Source organism: Emys orbicularis, chromosome 1 (assembly GCF_028017835.1).
Source record: "Emys orbicularis isolate rEmyOrb1 chromosome 1, rEmyOrb1.hap1, whole genome shotgun sequence".
Classification (NCBI taxonomy): Eukaryota; Metazoa; Chordata; order Testudines; family Emydidae; genus Emys; species Emys orbicularis.
The window spans coordinates 227,738,920-227,764,841 of record NC_088683.1 but is presented as its reverse complement, the minus strand read 5'-3'; the positions used below and the strand labels follow the sequence as shown (position 1 = coordinate 227,764,841).

The 25,922-nt window shown below is 41.4% G+C and overlaps 1 protein-coding gene across 2 annotated transcripts; it reads left to right on the top strand.

Moving 5' to 3' along the window:
- The first annotated feature begins 180 nt into the window (after nucleotides 1–180).
- On the top strand, nucleotides 181–25,439 carry PDHA1 (pyruvate dehydrogenase E1 subunit alpha 1). Of its 2 annotated transcripts, XM_065402287.1 has the most exons (12): nucleotides 181–308; nucleotides 6,194–6,208; nucleotides 8,886–8,954; nucleotides 13,450–13,623; nucleotides 14,624–14,750; nucleotides 16,091–16,182; nucleotides 16,595–16,687; nucleotides 19,424–19,579; nucleotides 19,733–19,804; nucleotides 20,882–20,949; nucleotides 22,862–22,970; nucleotides 24,934–25,439. In XM_065402287.1, exons 1-12 carry the CDS (start codon nucleotides 237–239, stop codon nucleotides 25,096–25,098), a joined length of 1,212 nt encoding a protein of 403 aa, XP_065258359.1. In that variant the 5' UTR covers nucleotides 181–236; the 3' UTR covers nucleotides 25,099–25,439. The 2 variants fall into 2 exon arrangements, with proteins under 2 accessions (XP_065258359.1, XP_065258365.1); XM_065402293.1 differs by lacking the exon at nucleotides 6,194–6,208.
- Nucleotides 25,440–25,922: the final 483 nt, after the last annotated feature.

Here is a 25,922-nt window from a genome sequence, read left to right as displayed (position 1 = left end):
GGGTCAGGGCCGGAGGAGCGGGCGCGCGGGTGGGGGAGAGGCGCGGACCCAGCTGGGCGCGTGCAGCGCGCGGAAACTCAGGGAAAGGCGTCGGTCGGCCGCCGCGCGGGCTGGAACGCAGCGCCGCCGTCACTCCGGGCCGCTCAGGGTCGGCCCAGCGGCGGGAGAGGGAGCGGCCCTCGCTGAAGGAGACTCGAGGGCAGGAGGCCGCTCGTGCCAGGCGCAGCCGCCCCCTCATGCGCAAGATGCTGCTGGCCGCGCTGTCCCGCGTGCTGCAGGGCCCGGCCGCCGCCGCTGCCGCGAGACCGGTGAGGGGCCGGGGGCGTCGCTGCCCGGGGAGCGGGCCCGGCCGCTGGGCCACCCGGGGAGGGTCAGAAGCGGAGCGTGGTTGTGAGTCTGGCCGGAGCAAACTGGGCCCGTGCGCCGGGCAGGGCCCCGGGACCGGGGTGGGGCCGCCCCTAGATGCGTCCTTTTGTCTGGCTACAAATAAAACTAAACTCCCCGCGCGACGTGCCCGCCCACTGCTGAAACCGGGGGGCTGATGTCACCCGCACTCCGGAGTCACTGCGCTTTTTAAAGACGTTTACAATGAGAACGCGAAGAATGGTGTGATTCAGTCTCTGCCTTCTATTATGTGAAGGGGGGGAGGGATCCCTGTCCCAGAAAGGGGCACTACTGAGGGCAGTGTCTGGGTACATGCTCCTACAGTGAGATTTTCTTTTATAAAATCAGATTGTTGAAGCCAGCAGACGATGTTCCCTCTAGGGGCTCTCTTGCAGGTCCAGGCACAATTACCCTTTATACATGTACACAGCTATACATAGTAAATTGGAACACGGGATTGGTTTATTTAGATTCACTACAAGTTGAAAATATCTCCTTGAGGTGACCTGCCATTTCCTACCTGTTTCTGTTAGCTCTTGCTGCATCACTTTTTGTCTTACTTCCTAATTCAGGTCAGATCATCAGTGGGTGTAAATGGGTACTCTTTTACACTAGCTGAGTATCTGGTCCTCTGTCTCAGGCCTGATTTACATAGAAAATTATGTCAGTTTAACTGCTGGGTGAAAATCCACACCCTGGAGCAGTGTAGTTAAACCAACCTAAATCCCCAAGATAGACAGTGCTAGGTTGAAGGACGAATTCTTCCACTGATCTAGCTATTGCCTCTCAGGGAGGTGGATTACCTACATTAGTGGGAGAATCTCTCCTGTTGGTGTGAATAGTGTCTACACTGAAGCACTACAGCAGCGCAGTTGTGCCGCTGTAGCGTTTTAAGTGCAGACGAACTGTCAAACTCTTGCTTAACAATGCTCTTTTTCTGATTGCTTCCTGAATTCTCCCTACCATCACCACTTATTCTTCTTGAGCATTGCAGACTCTCCTCATTCTGTCAGTTTCTGTATGTTCTTCCCAATTATTTTGTTACACACATCCCATCATGCTGCTGGTACATTTGGAATAGTCTCCCTCTTTTCATCTGCCAAATCTTGTTTCCTCCTTAGATCTTTCTTCAAAACTCACTTCCAGAGATCCTTTTTACCCTTTCAATATCAATCGCCAAGCCTTTCCTTATAACTGCTTGTCATGTCTTGTGTCTGTCTTGATTAACTTACTTTGTAAATAGTTCAGGGCAGATCATGTCCATACAGGTTTGTAAAGTGCAGTATAAACTTACAGTGGTATGAATATTATCACATGAAATGCTATTAAAACCAGATAGTAGGAGCTGGTCCTGTGTTCTAGTGGCAGAGCAACAATCTTTTTTGGTTTTGGCTCACTAGGAGCTGGAAGGGTGTGCTGTTTAGTGACTTCCTATAGTTGAATGAAAAATGTTTTGTTTGTTTTTTGACAGGCTTTGCAGAGTGCTTTGTCCTACCCTACTTAGGTCAGTCCAACCTTTCCTTCACCCAACTTGGGAACTCTTGATAGTGAAGGGAAGTAAGGAGCAAAAGTGGGAGTGATCTTGAGGCACTGAGCGGGTTAAGGAGGGCAGGGAGTAGCTTGAGCTTCTTAAGGGCTTGTCTACACTGGCAATTTACAACGCTGCAACTTTCTCGCTCAGGGGTGTGAAAAAACACCCCCCTGAGCGCAGCAAGTTTCAGCGCTGTAAAGCGCCCGTGTAGACAGTGCACCAGTGCTGGAAGCTACACCCCTCGTGGAGGTGTGGTGGTGGTTTTTTTTTTTTTTTAGAGTGCTGGGAAGAGCTCCCTCCCAGCGCTCTGCCGCAACCACACAAGCCATGTTAAAGCACTGCCGCAGCAGCGCTTTAGCGTTGCCAGTGTAGACTAGCCCTAAGACTTCAATTGTCTTCAGTGCATCTTTTGCCAGATGTACTTAATGGAACAAGAATGTATGAGTTTAAATAGAATATCAATTTAAAACATCAGCAGAGTAATATGCAGAGCAATTCAATACTGAATGGGTTAATGAAAGGTAAATATTTTGGGAAGGAAAAGGGGACTTAATGTTTCCCTGACTGTTAACCTCAGTGATCCTGGGTCTGGGGTCAGCCCACACTAATCTAGTGTAAAATTCCCTCTTCACTCTCTTCAGTTGTTTTTAGTGATAAAATAGCTAAACTTAAGGATTAACATGAGAATAGGTGGTTGAGAGGGAAAGTTCAAAATGCTAACAAAAATGCTAATTTACAGATACTGTCAAAACATCCTACCACTGTATATATATTTTTTTACCTACTGTTGTTGCATGTGTCATCCTAAGGTTACTAAAGACCAGAGAATAAAATTATTATTTTTCAGTTTGTCTACTTTGTACATTTGACATAATTTTATACAAAGGAAGTTTCACTGTTTCCCATGTCTAGTCAGTTGTGTGTGCAAACTCAGAAAAATTGTGGAGGAGACCAACCTTTTTAAAAATTGATTAGATTTCATTTTGGTGGTGAGCTTTTAAAAATAACTTTTGAAGTGTTGACACCAAATAAGGGAGTGAACCACAGAAGACATTATTGAACTACTACTGTGTGAATTTACAGGATTTTTCATCTTGTGCTCTGTTCTTAGGCTGTGTAACCCAGTGTCTAGTACTTGTGCAAATAAGTGTTATGATGTTAGCATATGTGGTCAAATTCTGTTAGTATGCTTTTGGAAAGAAAGCTTTTAAAAATAGTTGCTAGGTGAGCTAAAGAGAGTCATTCAAAGATGGATTACGATCTGAAACAGATACGGATGTTCTCTAAATTAAGATTTCCCACTTTTCTTCTGTTCATATGATCTGAGAAGTGATCCCACTTCAAGTGTACTAACATGATTATGAAGACTGTTAGTGTGTATCTTTTTGCTGTTTGCTTGTATTTTGAGTATGGAATTTGTATGTCTCAGGAAGCATATAGTCAGACAATTCCCTAATCTTGTACTGGGCTGTTGAAATTTCAGATTATTTTAAGGAAAAGATGTCCCACGCTCAGTGAAATTGCTTTGTTTAATGAAGTTTTATATGAGCTTACATCTTAATGTTATAAGTTTTGATCCCTACCCTTCTTTCGCAACTCATTTCCGTATAAACAAGAGACCCCCAGTGAGTGAGACACAACCCACCAACTTTGTGGTGTTGAAACTAATCAATGAGGACAATGACTTTTGACTCTGTTCTCAGTGTGTCACTGACCCTCCTCAATATCACATGGGAAAAGAGCTTCCCCAGTGACTTCTTGCGCATGGATCTCATACTAGGTGGAAAAAGGCTGGCAAAGCCAGCTTGTGCAGCAGAGTGCTTTCCACTCAGTACAGACTTCTGAGGCTCGGTCTACACTAGGAACTTATGCTGGTATAACTGCGTCGCTCAGGAGTATGCATTTTCCACACCCCTGAGTGACATAGTTGTGCCGACCTAACTTCTGGTGTAGACAGCACTGTGTTGATAGGGCTTCTCCCATTGACACAGCTATCACTTCTTGGAGAGGTGGAGTACCTATGCCAGTTTAAAAAAAAAAAAAAAAAAGCTCTCCTGTTGGTGTAGGTAATGTCGTCACTAAGCAGTACGGCAGTGCAGCTAGAGCATGGTAAGTGTAGACAAGCCCTGAGAGCGATAGTGACTTGCTCACTCTTGCATGGTAGGGGCTAATTTGGAGAAGATTTTGGAAGAGAGGCTAAGAATTAATGGATCTGACTTTCAACTTTTCTACACTAGTTTTATACCCATGTAACTGACTTTAGCAGAGTTAGTTCTGGTTAACAAGTGAAGGCAAATCAGAATCAGGCCTGCTGTATGGAGAGAGGACATGGGGTGGGAGCGGGATTGTCATGGGTAAGAGTTACTTTGACAAAGATGAGGATTTAGTGGGTTAAAAATAGAAAGTAAAAGTGGTTACTAATACTTAGTTCTAATATAGTATTTTTCTATCCAAAGATCTCAAAGCACTTTACAAAAGAGGTAAATATAGTTATCCTCATTTTACAGAAGAGGGAAACTGAGACAGAGAGGTGAAGTGACTTGCCTAAGGTCATCCAGTAGGAACAGTGGGTGAGTGGGCAACATTCTGAGGAGAATAGTAATAGAGAAATTTTGTAAATGAAAATTGGCAAGTTTGAGGGCAGGGTAGGAATATAACAGGGACAAATGAGCTTAGTGAGCTATTACTCCCTCCTCCTTATTCCACACCACATTGTCTTATTCCCTGTCTTATTACATGTCTGGAAAGCACCAAACACACTTTTGAGCACTACACTAAAATGGTAGATTTTTCTGAATCAGGTTTGTGCTCCTGCTTGGTCTGCAGCCTGGACCAATGAGTTTTGTCTCTGCTGTTTAAACTTGCCAGGCTGATTGACCAATCATCAACTTCCAAGATTATGGTGTGAGGGCATGAGTAGAAGCAGAGAGAATTCTTTCAATTGTCAATTGCCTTTCCTTTTCCACCCACTCGATGTCTCTGTTGCAGCCCAATTCTTATGGGGTTTTTTTTCCATTCTCCTTTCATTGTGTATTCTTGTACACCCCACTGATCTTATGTTTGGGGGGTTTTGCCTGTTGTTCCACTTTATGTTCAGTGTGCTTACAGCAAAATAAAATGTATTAAATTTAAGCGCCATGAAGCAGTTTAAAAAATTGATTTCTAGTAAATTTCATTTTGAGAAAACTCAAAAAACAAACCCCCAACCCGTTTATAAATTTTAGCTTTATAGACTGACAGTACAATGGCAGAGTGCTACCTCAGGAAGGGAGGAAAGCTCTCTTGCAGAAATCAAGAACTCTGCAGAAGGGGAGGGAGCCTCTATTGAGAGGGAAAATGCCTTTAGGAGAATCTGTAAAGTAACTTTACCAATGAAGTGTTACATTATTTAATATTTGACAAACCTTTTTTTTCCCCTTCAGATTATGCACTCAGTATTAAAGCAGGCGAGAACCAGGCTTTTAACTCTTATGGTGTCCTTCTATACTGCTGGCATTAGTTCTTGACAATACATGTTGTCACTGCTTTTGTGAAGATCATTTTAATCAAGAACTGAAAATTTAAATACATTTCAGGACACTTAAGATTATGAGACTATGTACCCCAATTTAAGCATTTATTAGCCTTTACTTTCAGAATGATAGTCCCTATAGACGGAAACTTCAGGATTTTTCCCTGAACAACAGGGACTCTAATAAGTGAAAGGGCTATTTGTCATTTTTGTAACTGGAAGTAGCAGACTGCCCTTTCTGGAGCCATCCCCTCTGATGCAGCTCATTTGCCACCTGTGATCTTTAAGTCATAAAATCCAGGTGCTGCTAGCTAGCTCCTGAATCTACATTAAGGCACCCAATTGGAAATGGCCTGGGCTTTCTGGAGTGTTGCACATTTGAGTGCCCAAACTAGTTCTATTGAGGTATCTTAATATAGAGTTAGAAAACTAATTTTAGGCTTCCAGGTTTGAAAATTTTGGGTTTGATTCTTTTTCCTGGATTTTGTAACTTACACTGGTGCAAAGTCAGAGTTAACATACTGCCAATCAAGAGTAGCACTTATATGCACTTCATAAGGTAATCTTTTACATCGACTTTGCACTCCATGTGCACAGGTGTTAAATGACTTCATGAAGTCCAGAGCAGGGAAGATTCAAGCCATGAGGCCTTAAAGTACATCCATAAGCAAGAGAAATTACAGTCTGTTGATTATTTTTTCCCTGAATTGCTTTATTACAGCTGTTGACTTTCTCTCTTTTGTTTCCTCCAATTGCTGCTACTTTAGGGAGCTGTTAGTGAGGTAAGGCACATCACTTCTGTAAAGGTTTGCTTTTAGCCAGTTAAAATTATATATATACGTAATTTGCTTTACAAACTTGCTAGCCTTTTTATATAAACCTAAACTCCTTGCTCATTTTTAACTTCACATATAAAATGGCTAGAGAACACTGTTAGTATTGCTACATTTTACTAATTTAATCTAATTTTCAGAATATTTCTTGAATATCTTTAATCTTAGTTGTTTTTTCTTTTAATCTGTTGCATTAAAGAAGGGTTAAAAGGATATTGGGGTCTTTAGGTTGCTTCAAAATGTTTGTAGTCCGAGGAAAGTCCTTCAGAGTCTAAAAGTGGAGGGTTAATTGTTTTTTGTTTTTAAATTTGTACTCAATTTCTGAGAAAGTAAAACAGAACAATATTTCTTGTTAAGTATGAAAATAGTTCTGTTTTTCTGTCAGTTGATGCCAAGCAACAACCTAACAATAAGTATCCCAAATCCCTGGTTACTGATATTAATTATCAAAGAGAGATGTTTACCAACCCTTAGGCCAAAACTTGAATTGTTACTAAAGAAAAATAATTGTATGTCATCTGCTCCATTCAGAACACTGGGGGGGAAAAACCCAAATGTAAATCAAAACAGGATGAAAGTGCAGCCTCTTCCCACAAAATTTTAAAGAATAAGTAATGAAGAGTGTAAAGAAGTCAGTGTCCTTTTAAATGTAGTGATGGTATCAGTGAATTCAGTCATGTAATGTGGATTGTGCATGGTATGCCAAATTTTGGTGAATGTGGATGAAAAGTGATGGGCTGCGGGATGAAGGTTGAAAGATAATGGAGGAAGAAATGGGATCATATTTAGCTTGCTGATATTCTGTAGACTGGTAGTAACTTTGTAGTATGTTGAAATATAATGTGCTTGAGAGATGATACAATATATATAACAATGTAGTATTTGTGTATAGACATTTATCTATATATAATATAAAATTTTGTGTGTATACATTTTTCACAGTCCTGAGCAATGTACTAGGTCAGCCTAAGTTTTAGGTAGACCAGGCTTAGACTGCAGTTCACTCTGGTTTCTGGTCATTAATTGCGACTTATTTTTAAATATGAACAATTTTGCACCCTGAGCACCACAGTTAGGTCGGCCTAACCCGTGGTGTAGATGTGGTGAGGTGAATGGAAGGATTCTTCCATCAGTGTAGCTACCACCTCTCAGAGAAGTGGATTAACTACATTGATTGAAAACCCTGTACTTTGATGTAGGAAGTGTCTACACCATGGTGCTGCTATAGTGTATTTCTGTAGTGTAGACACACCCCATGGACTCTTATTCCAAAGATGTACATGCAGTATTATGTACTGGCGTGTCTGTTTGCTCACTCCTGGATAAAATGTCTTACCTGCTCATATTAGGACAAACATTAGGATTATAAAATCACTTAAGCAATAGAATAAACTGCCAAGGTAACTTGTAGGATCACAATCGTAACAGACTAGTGACCGCCATCTGTAAGGACTTTATAAAAAAAAAAAAAAAAAAAAAGTAAAATTGAAAAAAATCCTGTCAGCGTGGTATGGGAGGTGAACTACATGATGTGCTATATGACCCTTCAGGTGACCGTATATGTCAGCAGCTTGGCTGAATGAGTTATTGGAACTGCTCTTTTATATAGCTAGATAGCAGCTTGGGCTTTTGGAACCAGAGGTAAAATGTTATATTCACTATGCTGTATAGACAGTGGATGGATGGATAATCCTGATGTCTGTATCGTGTGTGTGTGGGGGGGGGGGGAGGGGTTCAGCTACATTATGTTGCAACATAACCATCATTTATGAGAGTTACAAAGGAGTGTTGAGTGTGGACAAAGGAGTGTTGGGTGTGGAATGGCCCTCTAATCCATGCACGCTTTATTTTAAAATGTGCTGCCTGTTCTGTTACATTTCCTTCTTGAAGCTTTCTGTGTCTTAGGTCCCTTGCCCTTATGTTTTCACACTGTTTCCAAGATATGACTATGCTTTTCTGGCTCCATCTATGCTAGTCTTTGTTCCTCAACTATCTGCTCCTATCATTACCTTTCTAAAGTGGGTCTGGGTTGTCTCTAGAAGTGAATAATTTTAAATCCCGCCAAGTCATGGGGACTGGTCTAGGGTAGCTGTTAACTTGAAATGGTTAGAGCAGCCTAAATTTCAGAAAACTAGTATTTTTCTTGATATTCTAATATAGGTGAAATTCACCCCTATGCAAAGGGCCAGGACAAAGCCTATGTCCCACTCAAGCTGTGTTCTCACAGGGTAAATTTCATACAAAAAGACAGCTGCCTTTTGATTTTGATGCTCTTGATTCTTTCAGGGTCTTAAGAACTGTTCAGAATCCTTATCTGTTTCCATTATTACTTAATAATTGATCACGATTGCGAGCTTAAGATGACACCCAATCTTCCGTGTAAAAATACTCTAAAAATCAAGTTAGAAAAGGAGTTCTAATATGTAGGGGGTGGGGTACAAGTTAAAATCCAAACTACTCTCTAGTACTATGGGAAGATAAACATAATTTGTGAGTAAAACACTTTCCATTAGTATCTGGAAGTACTGTATGTGCTACATGTTTAAATGGCTGGGGAAATGTTCTTTTTTTCTTGGGATTGTTGTTGACTTCTAAATTTAAATAACATGTATTGCTTTTTTTGTAGGTTTCCCGTGTGGTGGTGGCATCTCGTAACTATGCAGACTTCGCAAGTGAGGCTACATTTGATATTAAGGTAAGGAAGTTGAATATTTCATTTTTGAGAATTAGAATTAAATAGAAGTGTTGTTGTAGATATTACTACTGTGGATTTCTCTGTAAGAAAAGACATAATTTCTGAATGTTCAGAACCACACATTTCTATATCTATCTGCACCTGGCAGGAGTTCACAACTGATATTCCCTCAGTGCATGAAAAAAAGTCAAGTTACGAGGCAAGAGTAAAAATTGTTGCTGTTTGGGATATTTGAAATGCTAATGTAAGATTCTGAGGTAACTAAAAAACAAAAAATAGCATAAATTATTGAGAAATATCTGAAATATCATGAATTTAGGACTGGAAGGGACCTCCTGAGTCCTGGAGCCCAGTCCCCTGATGTTCAGGCAACCCTCTCATATAATCCTGTTCATAAACACATCAAGCTCTATCTTAAAATTAGGGAGGCTGTTTACCCCCACTAACCCTATTGGAAGGCAGTTCCAGAACCTTACTCCTCTGATGGCTAGAAACCTTCTAATTTCCAGTCTATATTCATGACTAGTTTATACCTGTTTATTGTTGTGCTAGCTTTGTCCTTTAGCTTAAATTGCCCTTGAGACATGTACTAAGCATCTGCACGGACTCATGAGGATGAAGGTCTCCTGTCTTTATACCCAGCATGCCAGCGGGCATTGGATTGACTGGGCCCTTAGTAGTACACAATACCATTGTTCATCTCTTGGCCCTATCGGTTTGTTTATATATATATAAACAAACTGATAGGGCCAAGAGATGAACAATGGTATTGTGTACTACTATAATATATATATATATATATATATATATATATATATATATATATATATATATATATATATATATATATATATATATATATATATATATATATATATATATATATATATATAAATAAAATTGTGATAGATACTGTGGTGAGACTTCAGCATCACCTCACAACAGGGCGGTGAAGCAATCAGGCAGAGAGGAACTACCTCCCCAGCTACTAGCTTCAAACATGTAGCCATTGTCAGGTCCAAGAAAAAACAATGAGGAACCATCAAATCAAAGGGAAATGGCTTGAAACTGAAAAGAAAATCAGTCTTCGAAAACTAAGAAAGGAGGGAGTTTTCCCCACTTTGAATATCTATTGTGAGTAGTGATTGAAGGGGGGGGGAGGCAAACCATTTTAAAATGGAAGTGGTTTGAATTGAAGAGCATCCAGAACTTGGGGGACAGTCTCAAGGCAGGAGGCTATCAGTGAATACTGGCATAAGCGCGAACTCTGTGTGTGCTCCAGCCCTGGAGCACCCACGGAAAAAAAATAGCGGGTGATTAGCACCCACTGACAGCCAGTTCCGTCCCCTCCCGCCCGCCAATCAACTCCTCTCCCTCCCTCCCAGTACCTTCTGCCTGCCACGATCAGCTGTTCCAGCAGAGCCGGGGCGGAAAGGGGTGGCTGGGGGTGGGGCCTTGGGGAAAAGGGTGGAGTGAGGGTGGGGCACTGCCGGGGCAAGGAGGAAGCCGGTGCTTGTGAATACTGGATCCCCCTTATAGTTAAGGGGTAAGCTGGGAAACTTTTAAGGCAATATGTAACTCTTATTAGAAAAGGGAGTTTATCCAATAGGAGAGTGCAAAGCCTGTGGTTGTCTGTTTATTTTCATACCAAGCAGGTCTCTGTTGTGCAAACTGTGTGGAGTGTGTGTTCCAAAATAAACTGGTATCTGGGGGACTGGCTTCATGTCTTCAGGGGTCACGGATCAGATGTGAAAAATCCAAGTATCTGGTAGTTAAGAACTTGGGACAGACATATTCAGGGAGACTTGGGACTGGAAGGGCTGGCATCATCCTGCAAAGAGTAATTGGGCTGGTCAGAGCTAGGGTGAAACCGTATGCTTGTGGGCTGGCTGCTGGTGTTGGAGATCTGAACCATGGCTGCACAGCGCCAAGGCATCCAAAGGGCAGGCAGTAGCTTGGTCTGGGTGGACCCCAAAATGTCACACCATAGCAGAAGCCATGGGTTCCATATCCTAAATATGCAGCCTTTCCCTCAGGTCTGTGTGGAATCTGGGGAACATGCAAGAGGGAATGGGGCATCCTCTGTAATTGTTTGATTTGCTGCAGCCCCTGGAGACTGTTTCCTATGCCGCTAGCTACCCCAGGAAGGAGAGGTTGTTCTGGAGCACAGAGAGGGGAAAACAGTTTGTTACTTCAGACTCCATCTGAGATAATTTATGATCACTTCCTGTTCAGGTTTTGGGAAGTACCCACTTCCCACTCAGCCAGACTGGTGGGAGCAGAACCACACAGAATCTTCCTGCATGGTATAAGGGTGGGGGAGGGCAGTATGTTGCAAAGGTGACGCCCCTTTTAGCAGGCAAAGAGAGATCCTGTACAAAAGGCCCTCTGTGTGCTGGTGTATAGAATAAGACCTGGTCCTATTGTGATGGGGTCCCCGGGGTGCATCCTGGACTGTGGGACCGCTGAGCCCTCAAACCCACCAACCTGGCTTGCCTCCCACACTGTGATGCTGATGTCAAGCTACAAACCTCTGACAGGCACTGCACTTACACAGCCATCCACAGGCAGGGACACACCCAACTGAGTTACATGAGTGATCTCCCAGCCACACATGAACCAGCAATAGAGAGGCTCCAGCCAATCCCCCCCCAGCTTCCCAGCCTTGCACCCCAGAACTATACCATCTTGCACTGGTCAGAAGCCTGACCAGTGTAAGTTCATTACTTAGTTCACCACTTCTTCATAGGAAAGTGAACATGCACCAGCCTTTGTGACCTGAGCAGATTTCCCAAGCACTTTAGACAAACTCACTGGTAAGGATAAAACATTAACTTAAGTTTATTCACTTATAATAACTACAGAAAGATAGATTTTAAGTGGTAGGCATAAAGCAGATAGTTACCTTAAGAAATAAAAATAGAAACATGCATTCTAAATCCTAAACTTATAAAATGATATCTCTCAAGGCATACTTTGTACAAAACATCATAATATCACAGTGGTGAATATGGCATTCCAGGGTGCTACTTTGAGGTACAGAGTGTCACACCTATGTTGCTAGCCATTATGGTTTTTAAGATTGTCTTTGGAATGTGACTTGTGAAGCAGTGCTGTCTTCCTGAGTCTGCAGGTAGAATAGTTGGGTCAACTTCTTCCTGGTGTAAGCCCACTGGTGTCAGTGGATTGGCACTGGAGATGAAACTGCTCTAATAGCTGTGGGGTACAAAATGCTGCCATCCTCTTAATGGAGCATTAACTCTGAAGTGTAACAAAGACTGTGTAACTATCACCACTATTAATTATTTTACAGCTGATCCCTTTAACAAACATTCTGATCATCATGATCTTGTGGGGAGAACTTGAGTACATTACCACCACTTCCCTATCTGACCCCAGATAGCAGTGTGACCCCTTCCTCCACAGAAAGACAGCCATGTAAAAAGATCAGACTTTTTTTTTTTCTGTCCTTTGATAGGGCACAGACAAAGTAGACTGGCCTGCTAAAAAGGAATACTCCTACTAAAGGACTGGGTATCTAAGTTCCCTCTAAGCTGCGTGGCCGCGCAGCCGGCTATAAAGGGCCCTGCAGGTGCACAGCCACAGGAGCCTGGAGAGGAGAGAGGTAGAGGCTGGGCAGGGAAGGGAGCAAGTTGGGGTGTGCAGGGCTGCCGGTGGGGAGAGGAGCTTCTCCCCCAGCCCCGGAGCTGCTGCGGGTGGGGAGATGGCTAGGGGGAGTCCTCTCCTCCCGCCGCTGCCCTGGGGCAGCCTGCACCCCAAAACCCTCATCCACAGCCCCACCCCAGAGCCCACACCCTAATCGTCTGCCCCAGCCCTGAGCCCCCTCCCACACCTCAAACCCCTCATCACCGGCCCCACCCCAGAACCCGCATCCCCAGCCAGAGCCCTCACCCCCCTGCACCCCAAACCCAACTCTCTTCCCCAGCCCTGAGCCCCCTCCTGCACTCCAAACCCCTCATCCCTGGCCCCACCCCAGAGCTTCAACTCAGCTCATCTAGTATTTGCCTAATTTTACAACAGGCTACATAAAAAGCACTAGCAAAGTCAGTACAAACTAAATTCCATACAGACAATGACTGGTTTATACTGCTTTATATACTGTACACTGAAATGCAAGTACAATATTTATATTCCAGTTGATTTATTTTATAATTACATGGTAGTAATGAGAAAGTAAGTAATTTTTCAGTAATAGTGTTCTGTGACACTTTTGTATTTTTATGTCTAAGTTTGTAAGCAAGTAGTTTTTAAGTGAAGTGAAACTTGGGAATATGCAAGACAAATCAGACTCCTGAAACGGGTAAAGTAGTCTGGAAAAGTTTGAGAACCACTGGTTTAGACATAAATATTCAGGTTTTACTGTTCAAAAACTATCTGGAACTTGAACATAAATTTAAAATACTGGATTTTTAGTGCTGAGATGCCAAGCAGGAACATGTACCTTATTGAAATACCTCCTTGACCGTTTCTTTAGAAATGCGATCTCCATCGTCTGGAAGAGGGCCCTCCTGTCACAGCAGTGCTGACTCGGGAGGAGGGACTCCATTATTACAGGACTATGCAGACCATTCGGCGCATGGAACTGAAGTCAGACCAGCTGTATAAACAGAAGATTATTCGTGGCTTCTGCCACTTATATGATGGTCAGGTGAGTGACAGGTCCAGAGAGTTCATAAAGTGTGGATTCTGTGTGTGTTGCATTATTTAATGTAGGGGTTTGAATGAAGAGGGAGCTAAGTTTAGATATACTAAGATATTTTCCATATATCAGTGGAAAATATCTTAGTCTTAAAGCATAGCTGGATCACGGACACCCCTTCTCTTTCAGCATATGTATAAACCAAAACTTGGTCTATTTTTCCTTTATTTAAAAAGGCAGACAGAAAAAAACCCCACTTTAGATCATATGTGCCCCAGCTAATGAGGTAGGAGGATCATCTGCCTGTAGTTTCCTCAGGGCAACAGCAGCAAGGAAGAAAGCAGGAAGCTGCTGAAGATGGGCACAGGGAACCAGCATCTGCAATGTTCTGTTTAGAGCTAATGTGGAGGTGTAGGCAGGGCTGGGGTTGCCTGCTTCCTTCACATCAAGCTTCCCAGATGTCCTTTGGGAAGGCTGGGGCAAAAAACCTTTGGCCTCTAAAATAGCATCTGCCAGCAGGGAAAGAACTTTAGGGATGTCTGTGGCCTAGTTTTGCTGCCTGTCCTTTTTCCCCCTTTTTGGGTGTGTGGTGCAAAATCCCCTCTTCTGTGAGATGGCTGGTGATACTTGTCTCCCCCACTCGCTGGTCATGGGGAATGGAAAGGTCAGTCACGGTGAGCATCGGAAGAGCGGTGCTTAAGTGGTTGAACTCAGGCAATGACAGTGGTCTGCAAGCTTTCCTAGTTTCTCACCTTCCTTGACCTAATCATCAATCTCCTCCTATGCTGGTTTTGATTATTTTGGAGCTGCAGACTGTTGTAGTCCAGTGACTCTCAAAGGACCTAGCTCCAGCCCCATATGTCAGGCATATGTCTCCTTTGAGGTGCAGGGCTCATTGCTACATGTCTTCTAAGTATGGATGGGGACTGTAGCCCCCAGCCTCAAGAGCTGGCTAGAGGAGTCTCATGTTTTGTCCCCTGTTGTCAGACTTATTTTTCCTTTACAACAGGAAGCGTGCTGTGTTGGACTCGAAGCTGCCATAAATCCAACAGATCACTTGATAACAGCATACCGGGCTCATGGCTATGCCTACACACGCGGAACTGCTGTCCGAGAGATCCTTGCTGAGCTTACAGGTTCATGTTGAATAAAATAATAAAGATAAATGGGGATCCCAGGCACTGCTGTACTTAGCTTGCATCAGAATTTCCAGATAACATCTAAACCAGTGATACTCAGACTGAGGCTTGCGAGCTGCAAGTGGCTCTTTAATGTGTCTCCTGTGGCTCTTTGCAGCACATGATATTAAAACACTGTGTGATTTAATTATTAACCAATCAAGATGCTTTTACTATGTTATTAACCAATTGTAGTTGATAAAATAATAATACTTATTATTCTTAGAGCAAAATGACTATATATAAAAAACTAAATATTTCCCGTCATACTGTTTAAATATAAATATATATAGTACTATAGTAAATGAAACCGTGAATTTACACTGCTGTGGCTCTTTTGGGTAATGTTGATCATTAATGTGGCTCCTGAACCACTGAGGTCTGAGTATCGCTGATCTAAACTGACTATGACATACTAAATAAATTGGGACATGGGATGTCACACAGTAATATGGTAAAGTAAATCATCAGTATTCTGTGACCTCTCCTGATGCCTCACAATAAAGTCACAAAGTAACTTTAATACTCAGATACTTCTCATGACTTGGAGTAAGTAATACAAAATGCTATTCCTTTCAGTTAACACCACTTCTGAAAGCTTTGCTTGATATCATAGACTCTGTCTACATGAGCATTATCTAGAAGCATGTCTTGCTACAGTAGCTTTATTATTATTTGTGCTATAGGTCCCATCTAAACTATGCTTTTGATGGACCTTATTTATTCATGATAGGGGCTTGACACCCTCCAGTTTTGCAGTTTGGATGGTTCTGACCCTGAGCTGTACTACTGTCTGGGTCTTTACTGGAGCTGTAGCACAGCATGGCTTTATCTGTAATGCACAACTGCATTGTGCAGAGATGACCTGGTTACACGAGGGTACTCTTGTTATGGTAATTGCTACAGTGAAGCTGAGATGATAGATTAGACTGGTCAGGAAAACCCAGGTTAGAACCTTTCTCTCAGGAACCATATTTACCCAAGGTTGTGACTAACAGTGTTTCTCTGCTATAACTTACAGCATGTATCAGAGGTATTGGGGGGAGGAGGGGTGTTGTCTGAACACAAGTAGGATCTGCTTCCTTGTTAGAAAATACTAAGATGTTATAGAATGATGGGACTCTTCCAGTAGATGTTTGTTTTCATTTCTCTCGCTAATCTCATTTCGTGTTTACTTTGATGCTAGTTGTAATTGTTGCACTGTTTTCTTCTGTTCTCCATCTGTTTGTAGCTACCTGCTGTGTCCTGTCAGATACTTATAATGTAACCTCTTTTCATTATATGCCTACACCTTTCAGGTCGAAAAGGAGGATGTGCTAAGGGAAAAGGAGGATCAATGCACATGTATGCCCACAACTTCTATGGTGGCAATGGCATTGTTGGTGCTCAGGTACTATGATACAGTATGCAAATGTCTAGCATTTTAAAATCAAATTAAATTTCACTTAGGTTCTGTGCCAGCATCACCTTTCTTGCTATGGGTCTGCCTACAGCAATCATTGCTATACGTGGCCATACTCTAAATTGGTTTCCACTTAATTCTTTACAAACCAAAACATATAGCTGAGATTAAACTATTGATATTATTTAATGTTATGTGAAAACTAGAGTTTAGATTGTAACAGGAATCAAATCTTATGGAAATGAGTTAACAGCCTTTGTAGCTATACTTTAAATTATTAATTGCATACATTTACAAAAGTTAATTTTTATAGTTCACAGCTGTCTGTCTCCAACTGTTCCAAATGTTGCTCTAAAAATATCAGTTTGACTTGTTAAATCTGTTTTATAATTCACTGTAGGTTCCCCTTGGAGCTGGGATTGCCTTGGCCTGTAAGTACTTTGGCAAAGATGAGATCTGTTTGACTTTATATGGAGATGGTGCTGCCAATCAAGTAAGCTTTCTTGATTTAAATGTGTATAGTAAGAATAGTCCTATGTATGCCCTATTGACATTCATTTCAGTCACTTTGTGACTTGTATGTAGAAGTCAGTAAGTTTGGCAGTTGTGATGAAGGGAGGGTTTTATAATGTAGACAGTTGTCCACTGGTAACTGGTTAAGAGCCAGACTTATGTCATATAGATTGCTGAGCAGTTGTCAGATATCTTTTGGTCACTATCAGGCTGCTGCTCTGTCTAATCACTCTACATACTTTAGGCATTCACACTGATTGAATTATAGAAATATTTTAGAGCTTGGAAAATTTAAGTTTGGAAAGTTTATAAATTAGGGGATTAGGCTTGCTTTCCAAAGGTAGATCTGAAAGACAAGAGAAGTGGTGGTGGTGGAAGTCTTCACCCTAGTGGTTCTTCACATACCAGAAGTGCAAAGGATCCTGGAATTCTTACCAGGGTCTTGAACATGCTTGGGAGCACATCTTTCACTTAAACTTATTGCTAGTAGGTGCCTTCTTATCATTTTGAAGCGCCATATTCCCCACCACTCCCCGCATTTGGAGCTCTCTTCCCCTCCAGGAAGCTGTGAGGGAGTGGGGCTGGGTCTTCACTATTCTAGCCCTGTCTCAGCCTGCAAGTGCTGTGGGGAGATGTCTTTGCATACTCTGGACCTGGCCTATGAACAGCTCTCAGTGCCTGCCTCTGCTGTTGCTCATGGCTTTCCTAAGTAGGAGAAGCATGACGTTGACATGATTCTTGAGTTCTCTGCTGTCCAGAGTTCTCAAGTGCAGCACTCAAACTGACTGGTGGTGTTAATTTCATTCTGACGTCACTCTGTTGGTGCTTGGAAATCTCCATGAGCAGTAGCAGACACAATAGACCTGTCTTCCTGAAGACCTGGGGTGGGGAATAGCACCTCATCAGCTTGTATTTGATTCTAGGGTGACCAGCTGTCCCAATTTTATAGAGACAGTCCCGATTTCTGGGTCTTTTTCTTATACAGGCTCCTATTACCTCCCACCCCTGTCCCGATTTTTCACACGTGCTGTCTGGTCACCCTATTTGATTCACATATGAAAGGTTATTTACTACTGACGGCATTCTGCGCCAAAATATTAAAAATTCTGTGTAAAGTATTTTAAAATTCTGCAAATTTTGTCTAATAAATGTGGAGGCTCCATCATGGCATTGGGGAGCACAGGCCACTGGCTGCACAGAGGTGGGAGATCACTGGCCTGCCCCAGAAACACCCCAGAGCCCTGCCTCTCCATGCCAGGTGCACTAGATGTGGGCAGGCAGGATCCAAGTGCGGAGGGGCTTAGTGTATGGGGGATCCAGGTGTGGGTTGAGAGGGTTCTGTGTGGGGCAATCTGGGTGCAGGCAGCTCAGTGGGGGATCCAGGTGCAGGGAGGATCTGGATGCACAGGGGCTTGTTGGGGGGGGTTCTGGGTGCAACAATAATGGGACTCTGCAGCGGGGTCCAGGTGAAGGTGGTTGGGGCTTGGTAGGATGGGGATCTGGGTGTGGGTGGCTCGTTGAGGTGGTCCGGGGGGAGTGAGGCTAGGATGACCAGACAGCAAGTGTGAAAAATCGGGACAGGAGGTGGAGGGTAATAGGTACCTATATAAGAAAAAGCCCCCAAAATTGGGACCATCCCTATAAAATCAGGACATCTGGTCACCCTAAGTGAGGCTCAGCAGGAGGGTCTGAGTATGAGGGGCTGTGGATGCACAGGGGTGGGCAGTTGGGGGAGCAGTTCCCTGTACAGCGATCCCTCCCTCTGCAGCTGAGGAGTGATGGGTGCAGGAAGCGGGGTGAGGAAGGAGTTTGCAGAGCTTCCTACAGCTGGGAGAGAAATCTGGGGGTGGGTCTGATACAGCCCCGGATGCCATGCAGGGGAAGTCCTGTCCCCCCGTCACAGGGTAGGAGCCACCAGCCAGGTCTTCCCCAGTCCCACCCCTTGCCCCACAGTGATTTACCTCTTTGCTGGCTGCCCTGGGCACCCAAAACATACTGCTCTTGTGGCTTCCCTTTGCTTCCCCATCAGAAAGTCATTTTTCTGTGAGGAAGCAAAGAAATCTACAGGGGAACATAAATTCTGTGCATGCGCAGTGGCGCGGAATTCCCCCCGGAGAAGGTTATTTTACCAATAAGGGCTAGAAACTTAACTATAGCAACTTCTACGGAAATCTGTGCTTTAAATCTCTGCTTTAAATCTCCTCTCCCCACAGCTATGGAAGCCATCCCAGTTTCCACTAGCAAATGGAATTCTCAAGTGATGACCTTTTCCGAGACCTCTACTTGCATAGAGTAGATGATACAACAGTGTTGTTAGAACTTTCTTTATTTAACTGAAGTAGAACTGTAGCACGTTACATGTGTAGTCCAACATTGCTTTTATTAATGTAATTTTCAAATTTTCTATTGAAAATATTTTAGTGTTGTGAACTCTTTGGTGCACCAGTTTATCCTGAATGTTGCTATCTAGGGGTTACGGATACTACTTTTTAATGGGAGAGTATTTTATTACATTCAGGTTAAGATGAAAAGTAGATCTTCAACCCTATGATTTTCTTCTTTCAAGACTGAACTGACTCAGAATTTGAGTTCACTATCCAAGTCAAATACTAGCCAGACTTTTGGGGGAAGTGAAAGAACCCCTGTAGGCCTTGATACTTAAAATTTTAAGAATCCAAAGAGGAACCCAACTTACATGTTACTGTTTTTCTTCCAGGGTCAGATATTTGAAACATATAATATGGCAGCCTTATGGAAGCTGCCATGCATTTTCATCTGTGAGAACAACAGGTATGGAATGGGTACTTCAGTAGAGAGAGCTGCAGCCAGCACTGACTACTACAAAAGAGGAGACTACATTCCAGGGATAAGAGTGAGAACAGTTTCCATCTTTTCCGTATTTATAATGGAGCAGATTGTTAGAGATGATGAATTCATACTGAATCTATGAGAATACTTAAATTGATTGTTCACCCTCTGAAGTCTGTTCCGCTCTGATCTAATTAAAAAGCTTTTCTGTTAACAGGTGGATGGTATGGATATTCTCTGTGTGAGAGAGGCAACAAAGTTTGCAGCTGAACACTGTAGATCTGGAAAAGTAAGTTACTCAATATCAGTCCTTTACCATGGATAAGGTAATTATTTTGTGCTATATTATTCTCACATACAAAATCTCATACCAAGCCAGTACTCTGCAGTTAAATTATTTTTGAAATTCTCTTTGCATCTCTTTTTCTCAATTAAGGAAAGTTTCAGTATCAAACATTTATTTATATATTTATTTGACCAAATTTTTCTCTATCCGTTTTACAGAAATGGACGGTCTAAATACCTTTTACCAATATTAATTGACTTAAGTAAAAAGATCATATTAAAACTGAAAAGCATGTATTTTCATCCATTTTATGTCTTCTGCTGAGAAGATTTCTGAGTATGCTTTAAACATTTTACCAATTAAAAGATGGGGGAAAGAGTAATAATCCTGCTGTATTTGCAACAAATATAAAATAACCGAAGTAAATCTTTGTGAGATCATGTAGGAAGAGTAAAACTGTAAAAAGTACAGTAATTTGCACTAACTCGGACATGATATAAAATGACAATGACAATGAAGATCTTCTGTATTGGAGTGTTTGTTCCACTTCATCTACAACTTTAGAACCATTTATGAAGTGGATGAATTTATTTTTGAATACTATTTTTGACACTAGAAGTGTACTGGCATGAAAGAAGCACAAGAGACCTAATCAGTACTGGTAGAGCAAGATCAACTCTATTACAATCTTGAAAGGGAAGGACAATTTTATGCAACTGAAACTTGCTGAATAATGGTGGACTGACATCTGAAGCTGTGGAGCTATGCTGTTTAAACACACGAGAACAAGCTGCCAAGTGAAGTTATTGAATTGCCTTCACAAAACATATATCCAAGGTTCTTCTTGAAACCCATCTAGGAATAGTTTCAGGATAATGAAATATTTCTTGTCCATGTTGCAAGAGATCATGTGTAAAGCAAAGAGTGAGCTTGGAAAGGTGGTTTAGGGGAGCATTGGTGTTGTCTCATTCAAACACAAAATGAGTAGCTGAGGCGAGTGGGTAATGCCTGGATCTGTAGAATATGATATTGTTGCTCTTTAGGCTTATGAAAACAACCATAAACTATTTATTTTTTCAGGGTCCTATGCTGATGGAGTTACAGACCTATCGTTATCATGGACACAGTATGAGTGACCCTGGAATAAGGTACAGTAAAAAGGATTGTGTGAACTTACTCTATTAGGTAATCTACACACAAGGTCTAGTGAGTGGTAGAAAAGATGGTAGTAATGTTTCCCTCTTTCTCTCTGTACCTGCACACTCAGAATCAAAAAATTCATGCCACTGACAAAAATATAGAAATGTGGGTACCTTGTTGAAATCCATCTTTAGGCATGTAAAAAAAATTAAGGTTGAAATCTTGCTTATGAGAATCAATTTGACCACTCATATCCCCTTGCCCAATAACACATCACCAACCACTAATGCTATACTGTATCTCTTAATAGGTTTATGTGGCACACATCACAGTAATGTCTGACTTAATATCTCTCTCAGTTGCTTTAACTCATAATATTTCAAAGTGGCATAAGTCCCAATGTTAGATATATTTTTTCAAAGATTTTACATTCAGTAAGACCTTGTTTATTCTGTACCAACAAATTCCTTTTTCCACTATTTATGTAAGCTTTAACTGAAAAACGGCTTGCTTTTAAACCTCTCTGGTGCGTGCTTTCAATGAAAGTGTTGATTGTCCTTTGGTAGAGAAATTAAAGTAACGGTATTAGAATTTTTCATTCCAAATTAAATCTTAGTATTTTGAGTAGTTTTCACCCTTAGCGCACTAGCTCTACTCCAAGTGTTTTTAAACACATTGGGGACTGATCACTGTGCTAGAGTTTCCGTGTGGATTCTGTATTTCAGGAAGGATATTTTCTAGCTGCTAGAAAACAAAGTCAGGTGATGAGAATTTCTAGGAGGAGGTGGTCCTGTTACACCATTCCCTCTGAAGGCTGGCTGTCAATTTCTTCAGTGATCAAACAATTTTTTGATTCACAGCTGAGTAGAAGAGCAGGATTCTGTTTCTCCTTGTGCTTCATCTTTAAGATTTTTTTTTTAACTGAGTTCTAACGAGTTACACCTGTGTGATCTAAGGGCATGTCTACACTTACCGGTAGATTGGCACTGCTGCAATTGATGCAGTGAGTGTCTATTTAGCGGGTCTGGTGAAGACATGCTAAATCGATGGGAGAGCACTCTTCCATCAGTTTGTGTACGCCACCTCCCTGAGAAGCGTAAGGGAAGTTGATGGGAGACGCTCTCCCGTTGACACAGCGCAGTGGAGCCACTGCGGTAAGTGGATCTAACTACGTCAACTTCAGTTACATTATTCACGTAACTGAAGTTACGTAAGGTAGGTTTATTTACCGCGGTAGTGTAGACCAGCCCTCAGAGAGCATAACTTGAAAATAATGGAGTTGCACGTGTATCAGTGGGGGATTAGTTTTCCTGCAGATGGTTTTTGCTGGTTATGTGAGAAAAGGAAAGACTCTGAACCCAGTTTAGGGGGCCAGTGAAGACAGTTGGAAATTTTTTTGCAAACAAACTGAGCACTAAGTCTGAATTTTCAGAAAGTTCTGTTTAACTTGAAAAGGGAAGTAATGGAAGCCTATAAGTGCAGTCACTTAAACCTAGAGGAGAGATGACACTGTAGGGAGCAGTCCTCTAGTGGCTAGGCCATGAGATGGCTTTAAGTATTTTTCATTTCTAACTGTAGGCATTTGTCTTAAAAATACAAGTATACTTAAATCCCCCATCATCTGACAGAGATGAATTCATTAACACATCCCTTGTGAGATAGAGAAATATCCCTTTTAGAGAGAGTAAGTCACTTGCCCAATCACACACAGTCTAGCAGATGGGAGTTGGATCCAGATCTCCCAACACAATCATTGCATTAGCCTTCACACCAAGAATTACTTTTTTCACCTTATTTCAGTGGTAAATTAACTGTGTTCATTAAAATTCTTGCTATGTGTCAATGGGTAATCACAACTCTCATGTCTGGGTGGTAGTATGTGGAACTTATATAATGCATGTCTTTCCTTGACTCCCATAGCTATCGTACTAGGGAAGAAATTCAAGAGGTCAGAAGCAAAAGTGACCCTATTACTCTGCTGAAGGACAGAATGGTTAACAACAGTCTTTCTAGTGTTGAGGAATTGAAGGTATTAAGTGATATTTTTCAGACTACTCTTGGTGATAACCTATTAAGGCATAAATGAGCAGCCTGTGAAAGAACAATACATTATAGTAACTGGCCCTGTGATGGTGCTGCCAATAGTCCCCCCCCAGCCTGCATAAAAGTGCTATTGGTAAGAAATGAACAACAGAATTTAGGGCAGTATTTCCCCTTGAAAACTTTTAAGTGAGTGACAGCTCTTGGAGGGGAAGAGTTTTTGTCACCTGGGAATTGTATTTAAATGCACCAAGTAGTACGTATTTTAAAAAACTTTTTTTTTTTTTAAATTAGGCTATTTTGAAAGCCCCAGGGATAAATCGCTGCTACTAGAGATTAACTTCAAAGATGTCATCCCCATTCCCTTTCAGTTTGGTGGTGGCAGGTCCCAGAAAGTCCTCTCTAACATCTCCACCCAAGTGTCTCAAATATTATGCTACAGCTGTGTTAAACTCTTTCTGCGCTTCTTTTCAGTTTCTGCTGTTTATCGAGATAAGATTTTTCTTCTTTGAATTGGCTAAACAAATCTGGAAAGAGGCACGGGCCAGTTAAAAAGATGAAAGCTTTAACATCTTAATTTGTAACCAGAACTGAAAAAGAGGAAATGTAGAATATGCATGTTATTAATTACAGCTGTAGCTCTTTTCCTTTAAGTTGTGTGTAGGTTTGAGTCTACAAAATAGAAGCACTTAAAGTTCCGTTCTCTATTAGAAACGGAACTACTGTATTTGTTTTAGAAATTGTCATGCAAAATTGTAACAATGGAATCAGCCAGATATACATGCTTTCATTTTCTGCCTGGTTCATACAAAGATGGTTATATTTTACCTTCTGAAGGCAATTTGTGTATAAGAGCTCTTTCCTTATTCTGGTCCCAATCCCAGCCTTTGGAATGTGAGCATTTGTCAACTCTGAGGTGTTCCATCAGTGCCTTATAAATTTCATGATGAGGGAGTTATTTTGTTTTTAAATTGTGTCCTTTAAATAGGCCTGGAAAGATTAAATGTTGATAACCATCCATTTAACCACACACAAACCCATGGGGAAAAAAATTTCCATTGAAATTTACAGAAAGGCAAAGTAAGAAAAATGCTGCTTAAGAACTTACTTATTTAGGGATATTTACTTTATATATTTTGATACGATATAGACATTGAGATTCAAAAAGTTAAAACTTTGTCTTTAAATAATTGTCTGACACCCCACAACTCTGAAAATTTAAATGGGGGAGGAGGAAGGAGGTTAATCTTTGATATTGTACAGTGCGCTTTAAAAAAAAAAAAAAAAAATTCTGCCAAGCTCATCTTGTGAATCTACTACTAATCATACTAAACAAGTCACTGGAACATAATTAGTGGTAATTCTAGAGAAAAGTTAGACTTCTGGTAGTTTATTAATTCTCAGTGTCCTGCATGTGATTAATGACTGCAGTACAGTCATTTGGTGCTGTGGGGAGGAGTTAGTTGCCGGAGTTCACTAACCCCTCAGGAAATGGCTTATTATTCCCTGCTTGAGTGTTTTGTATGCTTAACTAACAGGTAAAGTTTGCAAAAGATCTCTCCATATGTGTCTGGCAGTCAGCAGCTGTAATGGAAAGGGATAGCGTGATCCTGATCCTGATCCCTATGGAATGACAAGATGACTAAAGTGACCTTTGGGCTTGAAGTTTAATTTTAGCCTATTAGGCATTTGAGGCTCCCATTTTTGCACTATGGCCAAATCTTGCAGTTCTTATTCAGATAAATATAGTTCCTATTGAATGCCACTAGAAGTTTGCCTGAATATGGATCTTCTGATGTAACCCTATCTCACTCGGCATTAGTTGCTGAAAGGAGGAAATCCAGCAATGGGCAGTAACTATTCCATCTGCCACCCCCTTTTATACAAACAGACCAACATTTGTTTTAAGATTGCTTTCTCTGTCACAGCCTCACTTGTCTTCTGTGTTTTAGGAGATTGATGTTGAAGTAAGGAAGGAAATTGAGGAGGCGGCTCAGTTTGCTACCACTGATCCAGAGCCACCATTGGAAGAATTAGGCAATCATATCTACAAAAATGAGCCACCCTTTGAAGTACGTGGCCCGAGTCAGTGGATCAAATACAAGTCTGTTGGCTAAAATGAATGCAATTTACTCCAGCATCCTGTTACATTATGGCCTTCTTGTGGGGGAGATTAAATTTTGTATTCGTTGTAAGAACGAACTGTTCATATTTAAGGTTGTTTATTTGGAAGAGTAAAATTGCTTTCAGCCAAGAACAGCTAAACATTATGTAGACAAATGCACGTACCCATTGATAAGGAGCTGAATTAGGATAAAGCAGTGGTTATTTAAGTTGCTATAAATTTGCTTCAGTGGGTGGTTTTGGATTGCTTTACTTATGAAAGTTACTCCTCTAAATGTTTTGAATAAAAATCATGTTATGTACAGTATATAAATATATTAAGTGTCACACTAAAGTGGTCTACCATGCCTTTTTGCTTTGCATATGAGATCAGGCTTGTCAGGCCCCAACTCTTTCAATAAGTTGTAAAGAGAAATAAGGATTTACTTTGGAATTCAGAAGTTTATAGAACTTGAAGATGGGACTAACACTATACAAATCAGTGTTTATGATTTTGTTAAATTGGTTTTGCTGCTTAAGGAAATGAAACTCTAGTCAGAGAGAGCAAACACTTCAATATTTAATATAAAAAAATTATCCAGAAGTTCTAGGTGCCTTTGTAACCACATACATTTCCCCATCTAATATACATTTGTCTGATACTTATTAATCAGTGCACATGATAGCAGAACTGTACAACACATTCTAAAGAATCCAATGTATCTAAAATTAAAATGCATTTTAAATACAAGACTGTTCAACAAATAGACTGCTCTAGGTATATGGCATGTGCTTTATTAAAAACAGCAAGCTGTTTTCTTCAGCTGCAGTTGTATTT